This window comes from Zingiber officinale, chromosome 1B (genome assembly GCF_018446385.1).
Source record: "Zingiber officinale cultivar Zhangliang chromosome 1B, Zo_v1.1, whole genome shotgun sequence".
NCBI lineage: Eukaryota > Viridiplantae > Streptophyta > Magnoliopsida > Zingiberales > Zingiberaceae > Zingiber > Zingiber officinale.
Window position 1 is genome coordinate 147,913,191 of NC_055986.1, and position 14,002 is coordinate 147,927,192.

The following is a 14,002-nucleotide window of genomic DNA, read 5'->3' on the forward strand; positions in this document are numbered from 1 at the left end:
AAAGCTGAAGTGCTTAGTTCTATGATGTTCAAAAGTAGGATTAGGTTGTGAATCAATTTTCTTTAGTATTTTGCTTCTTGTGGTGATTTATTACAATTTCCAGTAACGCTAACAAACCAATTTTACTTGGTTCGGAGCCTTCGTCGACTCCTACTTTAAGGCCCGCATGTAAGAGTTTTTTTGTTGGGCAATCACTAATAATTCGCAAAAAGTTTTACATAATTTAGTAGACGAACTATAAAAAATACCGACAACAAGAAAAATGAAACTGAGTCGCAGGTTGTCGGAGGAGTTTCGCAACGTTGCAAGAGCGTCTTTGGAGCAGCGCGCAAGAGAGAAATCATAGAAGAAGTTGTGTTTCATGCTCTGGCGGAAGGCTTCTTATATAGGTAGCTCCGGGCGCCCGGATCCCTTCCGGGTACCTGGATTGTGACGTCGGCCAGCTAATCAGCGCGCTCCACGTTTGCGACGAGATAGACTTTTGCATTCCGAGCGTCCGGACCTGTTCCGGGCGCCCGGACTACTTTTTCCAGCAAAGCTTTTTCCTGCAAGAAAAAAATTAGTCTGAGGCAATAAACATTATACTACCCTGCAAGATAAAAGTTAGCACAATTATAAAAACAGAGTAGTAATTATATTATCTCCTTGAGACCATAATCTAGTCAAGATCTCTATTTAGATTTTCGAAATGGATCTAAGTTGGATCGACTCCTACTGTTCTCTCAAATGGGGAACACGCCCTCACCAAGTCACACTCCTCTAGTGACTTACTTTAACTTACCATCTTGCCAGACATTTGGTAAGTCTGTCGACCTATCTGGACTTCATGCCAACTATCTGATCGGCCCGTTGACCTAGTTGGACTTCCTTGCAACACTGAGTTAGCACAATAGATAAAACAGTAAAGTAAGACGGTGTTAACAGATTTCAAGATTCGCTGGTCCGGTCGACCGCGCGCCCAACTTCACATATAACCTAGGGTTACCTCCCCTAGGGCTGCCCAGCTTCACTCACTAGGACTTTCATTGCTCGGCTTCACTCACCAGGACTTCCACCACCTAGCTTCACTCACTAGGGCCCGACTTCACTCACCAGAACTTCCACTACCTAGCTTCACTCACTAGGGTCTAACTTCACTCACCAGGACTTCCAATACCTAGTTTCATTTACTGAGCCCGACTTCACTCACCAGGACTTCCACCACCTAGCTTCACTCACTAGGGCTTAACTTCACTCACCAAGACTTCTATCACCTAGTTTCACTCACTAGGGCCCGACTTCACTCATCAGGACTTCCACTACCTAGCTTCACTCACTAGGGTCCGGTTTCACTCACCAGGACTTCTACTTTGCCTAACCTCCAGTAGACTCTCACCTGCCTATCCTTTGGTTAGGGCATAACTTTGCTAGTCATCTAGTCCTGATTAGACTTCTCTCTTCCAAACATCAAGTCCTGTTTGGATCAACCCTTGGTTAAATTGACCAAACTTAGGTATATTGTCAAACATCGAAACCCTAGAGGTCGATTGTGTTGGTCCCTTTGGAGGCCGGCAAGAGGGGAGAGGTGAATTGCCCTATAAAATAAAACTCGAACCTTTCTCGGATTTCAACTATATAATGAACACTTGTAATAAATAAATAAATAAAAGAGACTAAGTAAAGAAAAGCAGACACCAGAGTTTTACTTGGTTTGCAATCAGGGGATTGCTAATCCAAGGAATGTAAGCGCACTATCTGATTCTCCTCTGGGCGGAGTAGCCTCTTTACAATGTTGACAACACAAATGAAAAGAACAGAATTGAAAGCACAGAAGGAATTGATTACAAGTGAGAGTTGTTTTGAATGTACCGATCAGTACTTTATTTATAATACTGATCCGGGCGCCTGGAAGGGGTTCCGGGCGCCCGCGGGGGGATAAATTTTATCCCCCAACGGTCAGCTCGCGATCAGCTTCGATCTGGTCAAATATGAACCCCCGGGCACCCAGAATGGTTCCGAGCGCCCAGAGGTCCGGGCGCCCGAAATTGATCCGAGCACCCGGACCTGTCAAGTCAACAAAGTTGACTCTGGTCCAGGCTCTCTGCTCCGGTTCAGCTCGTCTCAGTTCGGCTCGTCTTGGTCCGGGTCTGTTCGCTCCGGCTCCGCTTGTTTGGGTGATCTCGGCCTTCCGGAATAGGGCTCACCCGAACCCATGTTCCGGCCTTCTCCTCGAGCAGCCTTCCTTCTCGGTTTCTCGTCCCTCGAGCGCCGCGCACGCTCTTCTCGTCCACCGGTGTACTCTTCCGCGGACACCTCGTCCCTCGAACGCACCGAGCTCGTCGGCTCTCTCCCGTGCCGTCCTTCTCGCTAGCCACGTCTTCCGCTCGACTTCCTGTGTTCCTAAGCTCCTGCACATTTAGACACAAGGGTTAAACAAACGCAGGACCTAACTTAGCTTTGTTTGATCACATCAAAACACCTTGGGGTTCCAACAATCTCCCCCTTTTTGATGTGAGCAACCCAAATTAAGTTAGGGTAAACATATGCAATAAAAACAATTTATATTCAAATAAGTCCAAGTATTTTTCAAATGAAAAAATTATATAACCTTCCCCTAGACTTAACATACTTCTCCTCCTTTGATCACATAAAAATTAGGGTTATAAACAAGTCTAAGGTAAATTCAAACAAAAACTTTGAGTGTAAAATATGTAAAGACACTCTTCAAAAATTTTCTTTCGAGAAAAAATTTAATTAAAACATTTTTCAGATAAAAAAAATCTAAGTTAATATTCATAAGAAACAATTCTAAGTCAATTTTAAGAAAAACTATAAGGCAATATTATCATAAAAAAATTCTAAGATAACTTTCAAAAAAAAATTCTAAGTCAAGTTAAAAATTTTAAATATTTTCTAATACAAATTGAATAACTCTTTTAAAGCATTAAGTTATTTAAATTAATACTTTTTCAGTTAGTCAATTAAACTTTTCATTTCGATACTTGGCTTCCAGGTCGTGGCGAGGCACTAGGCCTTCTTGGTTATTGGAACAACAACCACTTCCTTAGACAAAGTCTCATAAAGAAATTAGTTGTTTAATTTCCTTGTTGAAAATGCTAAGTCTAATTTTAATTTTAAATTAAATAGGTTTTTGGAACCCAATAGAGGTTCCTACCTACAGGATTAACCAAGTATTTCCTAGGTATATAGATTTTTGATATATTTCTAATTTGACTTTGATGAAATCTATAATACCAATTTAAACCTCCATAATTTCTAAAAGTAGAAATATTTGAACCATTAGATTTTTTCAATCTTTCTATTTCTTCTTTTAGTTTTTCATTTTCAATTTTCAATTTTTCAAAATCCTCTATAAGACATGATTTTGCCAAAATTCTCTTTGTTTCTAAAATTTCATTTTCTAATTTGGTATTTTTATTTTCTAATTTATACATGGATTTAGTCATAGCTTTGATACCAAAGTAAAGTTCATCAGGGGGTAAGAGGCATACCTCACTTACCATATCAGACTTGAAGCCTGAATCTCCCCCTGCCTCGCTACTTCCATCTGAGGTCGCTCCCCCTTCATCGATGATGTGTTCTGATGTACTTTGTCCTTTGTAGCTTGCCATTAGTGCTATCCCGGCATATTCTTGAGCTTCTGATTCAGATGAAGAAGTGTCGTCCCAAGTTGCTTTTAGGTTGTGTTTCTTGGGTGTCTTCATTTTGACCTTCTTGAGTTCTGGCAGTCTTCCCTTAGGTGTTCCTCCTTCTGACACTGGTAGCACCGTACCTTTCTTCTACCTTTTTGATTCTTTTTATTCTACATTTTAAATTTATTAGATCTAAAAAACTTTTAAAAGTTTCTTACCATGTACGCTTCTTGATCGTCTTCGGAGTCTGACTCGGGTTCATCCTTGTTGGTTGCGTTCAGCGCCATAGTCTGGGTTGTGTCCTTTGATATCTCTGCATATCTAGTTTCGTGTAATTCAAGGGTAGAAAACAACTCTTCTAAAGTACTTACCTCCAGGTCTTTTGAGATGTAGCAAGCATTGACGATTGATGTCCATTCCAGAGTTCTTGGAAATGCGCTGAGCATGTAGCGTATAGTGTCCCGATTTGTTACCGTTTCACCAAGGTTTTCGAGACCAGTAACTAGTTCTTTTATCTTTGCATGTAGACCGGCTACTTTCTCACCTTTCTCCAGACGGATGTTCATCAGTTTGTTGCGGAGGATGTCCCTTCTACGAGCTTCGCTTCGGACATGCCTTCGTGGAGTTCCAAGAACTTCTCCCAAAGTTCTTTAGCAGATAAATAGTTTCCGATGCAGTTGACCTCTTGAGGCGGTAACACGCTCAGCAGGTGATGTTCCGCATGGCTGTTTGCTACCGACTCATTCTGCTCCTTCTTTGTCCAATCGCTCTCTTCTTTTCCTTTTCCATCTTTATCTATTGGAGCTACAAAATCATATTTCATAATAAACCGAATTTCAAAATCTGTTTTTAGGAATACCTCCATACGACACTTCCAGTCTGCGAAGTTCCCCTCGAATTTTGGTGGAACAATGCTTGGTCCGGCCATCTTTCTTGCTTCGATCGGCGGTTAGTCCTCCTGAAGCGCCTTGCTCTGATACCACTTGTTAGTCCCTTTGGAGGCCGGCAAGAGGGGAGGGGTGAATTGTCCTACAAAATAAAACTCGAACATTTCTCGGATTTCAACTATATAATGAACACTTGTAATAAATAAATAAATAAAAGAGACTAAGTAAAGAAAAGCAGACACCAGAGTTTTACTTGGTTTGCAATCAGGGGATTGCTAATCCAAGGAATGTAAGCGCACTATCTGATTCTCCTCTGGGCGGAGTAGCCTCTTTACAACGTTGACAGCACAAATGAAAAGAACAGAATTGAAAGCACAGAAGGAATTGATTACAAGTGAGAGTTGTTTTGAATGTACGGATCAGTACTTTATTTATAGTACTGGTCCGGGCGCCTGGAAGGGGTTCCGGGCGCCCCCGGGGGGATAAATTTTATCCCCCAATGGTCAGCTCGCGATCAGCTTCGATCTGGTCAAATATGAACCCCCGGGCGCCCGGAATTGATCCGGGCGCCCGGGCCTGTCAAGTCAACAAAGTTGACTCTGGTCTAGGCTCTCTGCTCCGGTTCAGCTCGTCTCAGTTCGGCTCGTCTTGGTCCGGGTCTGTTCGCTCCAGCTCCGCTAGTTTGGGTGATCTCGGCCTTCCGGAATAGGGCTCACCCGAACCCATGTTCCTGCCTTCTCCTCGAGCAGCCTTCCTTCCCGGTTTCTCGTCCCTCGAGCGCCGCGCACGCTCTTCTCGTCCACCAGTGTACTCTTCCGCGGACACCTCGTCCCTCGGACGCACCGAGCCCGTCGGTTCTCTCCCGTGCCGTCCTTCTCGCTAGCCGCGTCTTCCGCTCGACTTCCTGTGTTCCTAAGATCCTGCACACTTAGACACAAGGGTTAAACAAACGCAGGACCTAACTTAGCTTTGTTTGATCACATCAAAACACCTTAGGGTTCCAACAGATTGCACCAACACCTTCGATTTTTTGTATTAAATTTCTTCTTCTGGCAGTTGCGGAAGAGGTTTTTAGTGGATTATCCGTCGATATGGTCCGAGGGATTATGAGTCTTGGAGTAGGAGTCGCCGAAGGCTCCAAATCAAGTAACTCTTTGCATACTTGTGCTTTTTAATTCTATTTTTTTTTTGTTTATTTCCGCTACGTACTCATTTTATAAACCTTAAAAAGAAAGTTTTTAAAAGTCACATAATTCACCCCCCTCATATGTGCACCGATCCTACAAGTGGTGTCAAAGCTAAGTTTGCTTTGAATTGGTGCAACCACCAATCAAGCCAGAGTTTTTTTATTATTTGTTTTCAATTTTGAGATTGTCGATTAGAACTGGTATAATTATCCTTTCAGATAAATTTTTCATAGGGCATAATGCCTATTTAACACCCCCTTTCCATTGTGAGTGGGCATTATAATGCCCCCCCTCTTTCTCTTTTGTTTTGTTTTATTTATTTATTTATTTTAAATGGTAAAAAGTATATTAAAAATTTTAATATTATTTTTGTAAAACAGTAAAATTATTCTTTCAAAAAAAGATTATTATTAAAATAATAATAATAATTTAAATATTTTAAATTATATTTATTTAATATATATTAATTTTAAATTGATTGAGTGGAATGTGAAATACATAAATAATGAGTGTTAATGTTAAAAAGAATGTGAGTGAAAGAGATATGTTGTTATAATGAGTATGTGATAGTAGACCCTATACTTTTTGATGAGGTAGTGGATGTTATAATGGGTTAGCGTTATAGATGCTCTTAGTCTCGATTTTTACTTGAACTTGGTACAATACCACTCGAGCTCTATATTTTTTTTTTCTTCTCCTACACTACTAATCCAAGATCAAGTCTTGGTACCTCTTTCTGATTTTTCTATTTGTGCAAGAATCCCTCTTAATCGCACAAAGAGAGGCCTAGAGCACCGTTCGTCCATCGCTATACAACGGAGACAACTTCTTCTTCTAGAAGAAGATGATGGGATATCGACCAATGGTTCTCCATTCTACAAGGGTACAAGGAGCCAATCGATAAAGCAACGAAAATACCCCTCAACTCGAAGAACTAGAACATATAAATGGAAAAAAAGTGTAAATTGACAACAAGGCAGTAAACACTTTCAATGTGGACTGATGAGGAAAGAACTCAACCGGATCGGACCATTCAAGAATGCTAAGGAACTTTGGGATAAACAGATCGAACTGCACGAAAGCACAAGTGATGCAAAGGTAACAAAGCATGATTTACTATTAAATAATTTGTTTAATATCAAAATGCAGAATGGAGAGATAACAATTTAGTTGCATGCAAGAATTAAGGACATTCTAAACGGGCTCCACCTAATCGACCGTCAACTAGAGAATAGTGACGTAATGAGGTATACCTTGAATTTCTTTCTCCGAAATGTATTGTGGGCATCTGTAGTATATGGCTATAAAATTTTGAGGAATTTAAATAACCTTAAATTAGATGAACTGTTTTGTGAACTAAAGCTGCACGAACAAACTAACTCCCAAAAGACCGAAAAGGGTATTCCTAACAGGTTCTACAAAGTAAAAGATCAAGTAAAAGGTGGAATCTGAATTTGACTCAGACTCAGAAGAGAAGAGAAATTGGTGAACATGGTAAGAAGAACGCTCACTAAGAAGAAGAAGGACTTCAGCACAAAGGACCTTTAAAATATGATCAAGCTTGATATCAGCAAGTCAAGAATCACCTGCTTCAGATACAACAAGGTGTTGATGCAGGTTGCACTAACAGTCTGGTTTTAATGTATGATAAATAGGTTAAAGTTAGACGGGTTGTTTGTCTAACGCTTTTACCAAGTGTGCAGGAGTTGACTGGTCTGAAGGACTTGACACGAGACTGAAATCCAGCTAGATCCGCGGGGCTCGATAGTTGGTGGGAAATCCAGTTAGGTCCGCGGGGCCCAATAGCTGGTGCAAAGTCCATATAGGTCCGTGGGGTCCTATATCTAGAGAGAAGTTCGGTTGGGTTCGCGGAACCTGACAACCGGCCGAAGTCCAGTTGGGTTTGTGGACCTGACAATTGGCAAGAGGACCTAATGGGTCAAAGGCAAGTCGAGTGATTGCAAGTGGTAAGTAAAGGTAAGCAACTGGAGGAGAGATCCAGTGAGGACGCGTTCCCCGTTGAGGGAACTGTAGGCGTCGGTTCAGCTTAGGTCCATTTGGGAAACTTGAGCTGAGACCTTGACTATGACACTAACACACATCTTCATATCCCACGGGATATGGGGAAGGATCGAAAGGTGAATCCAACTCTCCGACCCATAAGGATCGAGACTTGAGAGGTTGTTCACGAAAGTAGTTCAAAACTTCACGAAAGTATCATTGGCTATCGCATGGTTTAATGGGTTTACCCCGATTCGACGTTACGAAGTAGGAGATAACATCTAGAGGACTATGGGGCATCACTAAGAAAACGGTCGCTTTTGTAAATCTACCTTTAAAGTAAACGTTATGTTTGGGTAGATATACCAGTATAATTTCAAAAGTCTATAACGGTTATCTCGGGATAGACCATTTTCATGCGTATCAATATTGAAGGTAAGAAAGTGAATAATATTAAGGGTGTTGACAATCGTCGTGGCAAAATCAAAATCTTAGAATTGCTCCCCAAAATTGATTTTCTCCTAAGACTACTCTTATTTTTTAATTCGATTTTTTTTTCTCTCATGATTCTCGCAATTTCGATTGTTCTAGATAGTCTGTTTCATGATTCTGGCTGGTACTCAATTTATAATCTCCGTGGGATCGATATTTTATTATTTAACAATAGTCGTACACTTGAGAATTTCACCCATCAGCCCTTGGGCCCTGAGGATAGACACTACCAAGCACCAAGTGTCGATCTTTATATTGGCATTCCTATACTACAAGTTATATGCACTCCCAAGTATTCAGTCTAGCGACATCTCACACGGACTCAAGAAACATACAAGATTTGATCTCTGAGTACTTAGCGGTCATCCAATATAGTACTTAGCTTTGGCTTCCAACAACTAAGCGAGAGATGCCTGTAATGACGATCGGATTTGGTTCCTTAACTGAAGGTATAGCTAATGAATATGTGGCATATGGAGATCCCTATAAGAACGGTCAGACATGGTTCCCTGACTGACTTCCATGTAGATAGATGAGGAGTATGTGGCGGCCCATGTGCAGATTCTTTCCAACGATTGTCCCCTAACTACATATCAAGTGGATAGCTGATGAATATATGGTAGCGCACGTAGAGATAACCCTCAACGATTGCCTCATAACCTTCTATTGGAAGGAGGGCTAGCAGACGCACATGGGCGTTGTTGGAGGTGCAGCTCAACGACTATCGATCCTTGGTTCCCTAACTGCCTCTCCAACGATAGTCACGTGGAGATTGCTTTTTCCTTGCTATATAATAGTCGGAGGAGGTGAGTTACAAGTATGATTTTTTTTCGATGTAGAGGTAACTCTTCTCTACTAAGCTCTCTAATACTGTATCTCTCTCTCTCTCTCTCTCTCTCATGTTTGCAAAATTTTCTATCCATTCACTTCATGTTGACTTGAACATCCACCACCTATCCATTCACTTGATGTTGACTTGAACATCAAAGTGGTCGCGCCAATTAAACTAGCCAATCCTAACATGCTTTGTCTTTTAGACCGATCTCAGATCTTTAGGAGGCAATCGTAGCTTCGAAAGAGGAGCCCGAGCAAGCGAAAAAGACGCCATCAGTACTTTGGCTCATATCTATTAGCATTCATGTGGTTCATATGTCAATATACATTTGCTCCAGAAACATCCAGTTACCACTAGACAATGTCATTCCACATAAATCACTACCATTTTCTTGAGTATTTTACAAGTACAAGTGCTAAACAAACTCAAAATTGAGTGATGGATTCTCTCGGTGTCAACCATTAAAAGCCATATTTCAAGATAACAAACATCAATTTTATGCATACTTCACTGCTCTCTTTCTTGAGTAGCCAGGAGAGACACTAATAGGCTAGGAAAGGAGCCAAGTAGACCAGTGGGGAAGAAGAAGCCAAAGGGGAGAACTAGTCTTGACACATTGTATTTTCATGGGATCTTGTAATGCAAGATTTCCATTTACTAGGCTAGAACACCCTCATTAAAATTTTGATGCTAACAGTTCAACTAACCTAAAATATATTAGGTAGTCAAGACAAAAGAGGAGCTTTAGCGCAACAATACAATTGTTGTCATATGATTTAGTGGTGATAGATTTGAATCACGGAAATAGCCTTACAATATAACGTAAGGCTCACTACAATAGATCTTTTATGAGACTCCGTATTGACGAAAGTTTCGTGCGCCAGGATATCCTTATTCAGAAATGATACAATACATGTAAAAGTTATTGTAGTAGATATGTGAGCACTACTATGTTTTTTAGAGACCTTGGAGGTTGTAGCTAAGGTCCTCGATTTGAAGTTGGCCTTCATCAAATCTTACTCCCATTGCCATTGGCCTTCCCCTTTCCTTAAAAAGTAGATATGCGAGTGCTAAGATTGATATGATGGAGAAAATAGAATTACTACGTAAGCAAATAAGGTCCAATACATATGATTATAATATAGGAGAAAATAGGTTAAAAATAATAAGAACGTGACTACATAATAAGACAAGTGGAATTAATTTGGATTGAAGGTGTCAAGTCTAGATAGAGGGAGAAGAAACTCGAGTTAAGATAACTAAAAGACTTAAAAGATTGAATATGGACAGCAATATAGTTTTAGATTCAGTGGTAGATAGATGAAACTAAGTTTATTTGATGATTTAATATTGAGTCAAATACAAAGAAACAAAGAGCTAGAAGGCGTGAGAATGGGATAAGAATGCACACTCTCAAAAACTTCTTTGACAGTTTAAAGTCGATTCTTCAAGTAGCTCAGATAAATATAAATTTCAAATGGCTTAAGCATGCACTTTCCTGAACACAGAGAATTCCTCAACCATATGAATATACAGCAGGTACTCAAGGCTGGGTAATTGATATTTTGAAGCACAAAAATATGAGGCTCTCAAAAGGTTAATCAACACATTTTGCACAGAAATTTTATTATTGCACAAGGTACGTGATAAATGTCTAAATGATACGCTATGTAGTGGATTTAGTCTACTGTATATACTTTTTCAATGGCACCTCAAATGAGAGAGCTACAATCCTATTCACTATATTTATGACTTGGACAAAACATCAATTATAAATAATAATATATGCTGAAGAAAAGCTCATCAAAGCAGTCCATTTAAAGAATTAAACAAACATTCCACAAGGACCAAAGACATAGATTGACCTTCATGCTCACAGTGCATTGTGCCTTGTAGTATCTAGTCTAGCATAGAGAACTAGATTGTTACTACTTCTCCAGACCATAAATGAAACATCAAAGACCAAATTCTACACCATGAAATGTTTAATCGCTACCTTCACTGTAAAAGGTAATTAACTAGTTTCTTGAGATGTTCCTGCTTTACATTGAAGAGTTTAACATAAATTAAGAGATATAGCTACGTGTTCTTAAATGAAAGTTAACACTAACAATGCAAATCTTCCATATAGGAATGTGATGGTAAAAATGATAACTTGGCTCCAACCAAGGCCCGGTAGTCATTCCAATAACAGCAGTATCTAGCATGATTAGCCAAAAACATCTATCCACTAAGAAAGAGAAGGTAATAACTTAATCAAGAGCTTCTTTTTAAAAAACAAGTTATTTTCATATCCAAAACTTGGATCCCATAAAGATCAAAGTACTGAGTTATATTTGTCAATGTTTCATTTTTTTTTTATATCATCAAAGAAACGACTTGTAAAACATTGAAAAGTCAGCCATAATCCATAACAAAAACCAACAGTTAAGGACTAGCAAGGCTGAATATATAATGCATATAATATCAAGAACATTGGACAAGTTTACAGAAATTGTACAGTGAGCAATTCAAAAAATATCAGCCTCCAAATTCCGGCTGAAATTTTTGTGCAAAAAGAAGCATTTTCTTCCATAAAAAAAATCACCCGACAATCAAAATAAACCAGAGATTAAAAAAAAAAAATTGAAAACCCTAAGCGCTTATTCTCTGTTTGAAGGTACGAGTGGGTCTTCGCCCAAATACTATATGTTGTTTATCGAATGGAAAACCTAGGATTATTGCTTGGATCCATCATCAGGATTCTTTCTACACGGATAAGGAGTATGCTTCTTACCGAGACCAGAGTAAGGAATTCACTATAGATGAGGTCAGGATTCCGAAAATTGAGACCGACACCGCTACGAATCGGGCAACTGGTGCGACGAGAGGCAGACAGAGAGGGCGAGCTGCGCGCGTTGGCACTGCGATCGCTTGAGGGCGGTTCCGGCACTGGAGCAGAGGCTTCGCACCGCCTCGGACTCCTCGGGACAGCATTCGGCCACCACGCATTCGGCCAGCGAGCGATTCAGGTGACGGCACAGCACCGAGCGCTGGCGCGGGTCGCCGGCGCGCCGGTGGCACTCCAACAGCGCTCGGTGCAGAGAGCCACAACCCGACGGGATGGCCACCGATGCTCCGCCGCCGCCCTCTTCGATGCCCATGGAATCGGGCTAACAGCGGCACGATCGAGTTCGGTCCGATCCAGTTTTGCAAGAATCGAAATGGATCTGATTCACCTCTTGGAATTGACGTCACATGACTGCTTTGAGTTGTGATCTCGTCATCGTATCGACGTCTACAACTCTGGACGAAATTTTTAATGATTAAAATCTATAAATTAAAATTACTGATTTTTTATTTTTCAGAAAATTAAAATAGCTCATGCTCTATTTTGGAACTCCAGGATAAAAATATTTTGACTTAAAAAAATAAATATTTCCAATTAATTTCATTGACTATGATGACCGATCCGATCTTATAAAAATTTTTTATTGATCATCAGGATAAATTAAGAAGCTAACTGTCAGTCTAAAGTCTCAATATGACAATTTAAATATCATATCATGATATTATTTTGACTAAAATACTGTCATCTAGGAGTTGCTTTGATTGCTTTGTATAAAACAATATCATTTGGAGCTAAAATAGCTTATATGTAATTTTTCTATTTTTATTTTTATTTTTATTTTTTCCCTCTTGCATTCAATTAACTATTAAAAAAACTCAAAATAAATTAAAATTATTATTTTATGAAGGTTTATAGTTTTGTTTGTTTGTTTGTTTCTTTTGTTTCTTTTTATTTTAAATAAAGCGACTTTAATTGAAATTGTTTTAATCACATAGGGGTATGTTTGGTATAAAATAATGAGCGGATCTTGTTTTTATTTTATTTTTTTTTAAACAGGGCACATTTTTAATTATTTATTTTTCCTGATATATTGATAGAGTGAGTCTCAACTGCATAATTTTTTTTATTAATAGATGATTGATTTAAGAATATTATATTAATAATTTTTTAATTTATCTAATGTGTCAGTGATAAATTTTTATAGAATTAAATTCCACCTTAGAATTAATCGACGTATGGATAGAAAGATCTTTTGATTTTCAAAAAAAAAAACAATGATGGTAGTTTTAAAAAAAAATATATATATATATATATATATATATATATATATATATATATATATATATATATATATATATATATATATATGTTAACATGCATACCAATATATATATATATATGTTAGCATGCATACCAATTCGATGCACATTCCTAAATGGTTTTCATAACTCCAGGTCCATCCCCGAGCGCCTCGATTCTTAAAATTGAATCAGGATATCTGAGAATGCACTCGAACATCGAGGGTGCGTTTGGTTGGAGGTTATTCTAGATAATCTTGGTTATCCATTCAAGGTTATCAACAAAAATCCTATTTGATTTAGATAATTGATGGTTCTCGAGTAATGTTTCATGCCCGACATGTTAGCAAAAGGGGCATGCAATCAGGAATCGAAAAACTGAGGTTTTTCTTGATTCCGGAGTTAATAAATTTTTTTACCCAAAATACCCTCGAATAAGAGAAAAATGTGACAAAAAAGAAAAGCATAAAGAAAAATAGAAAAATATAATTTAAAATTTAAAAAAAAACATTAAAAAATAAAAATAAATAAAAACCCATACAAATAAAAAAAAATAATAATAAAATAAAATTTTGTAAAAAAATTAAAAATAGAAAACATTAAAAAATAGAAAAAACATAAAAAAAAAATGAGAAAAATATAAAAACCATAAAAAAATAAAAAACGTAAAAAAATTTAAAAAAAGTTTAAAAAGTAAAAAATAATTAAAAAAAACAAAAAATATAAAAAATTGTAAAAAAACATAAAATTTTTTAAAAAAACGTAAAAAAATAAAATAATAATTTTAAAAATAAAAAATAAGTAAAAAAGTAAAAAAACTTAAAAAATGGAAAAATAAAA

General features: G+C 38.3%; 1 protein-coding gene across 1 annotated transcript; it reads right to left on the reverse strand.

The window, feature by feature from the left end:
* Positions 1 to 11,341: 11,341 nt before the first annotated feature.
* On the reverse strand, positions 11,342 to 12,264 carry LOC122008593. Its single transcript, XM_042564410.1, has one exon. The coding sequence runs from the start codon at positions 12,175 to 12,177 to the stop codon at positions 11,875 to 11,877; it is 303 nt and encodes a 100-aa protein (XP_042420344.1). The 5' UTR covers positions 12,178 to 12,264; the 3' UTR covers positions 11,342 to 11,874.
* Between the last annotated feature and the right edge of the window lie 1,738 nt (positions 12,265 to 14,002).

Coding starts and splice junctions, on each gene's coding strand:
- LOC122008593 (XM_042564410.1), bottom strand. CDS start 12,177: ATGGGCATCGAAGAGGGCGGCGGCGGAGCATCGGTGGCCATCCCGTCG.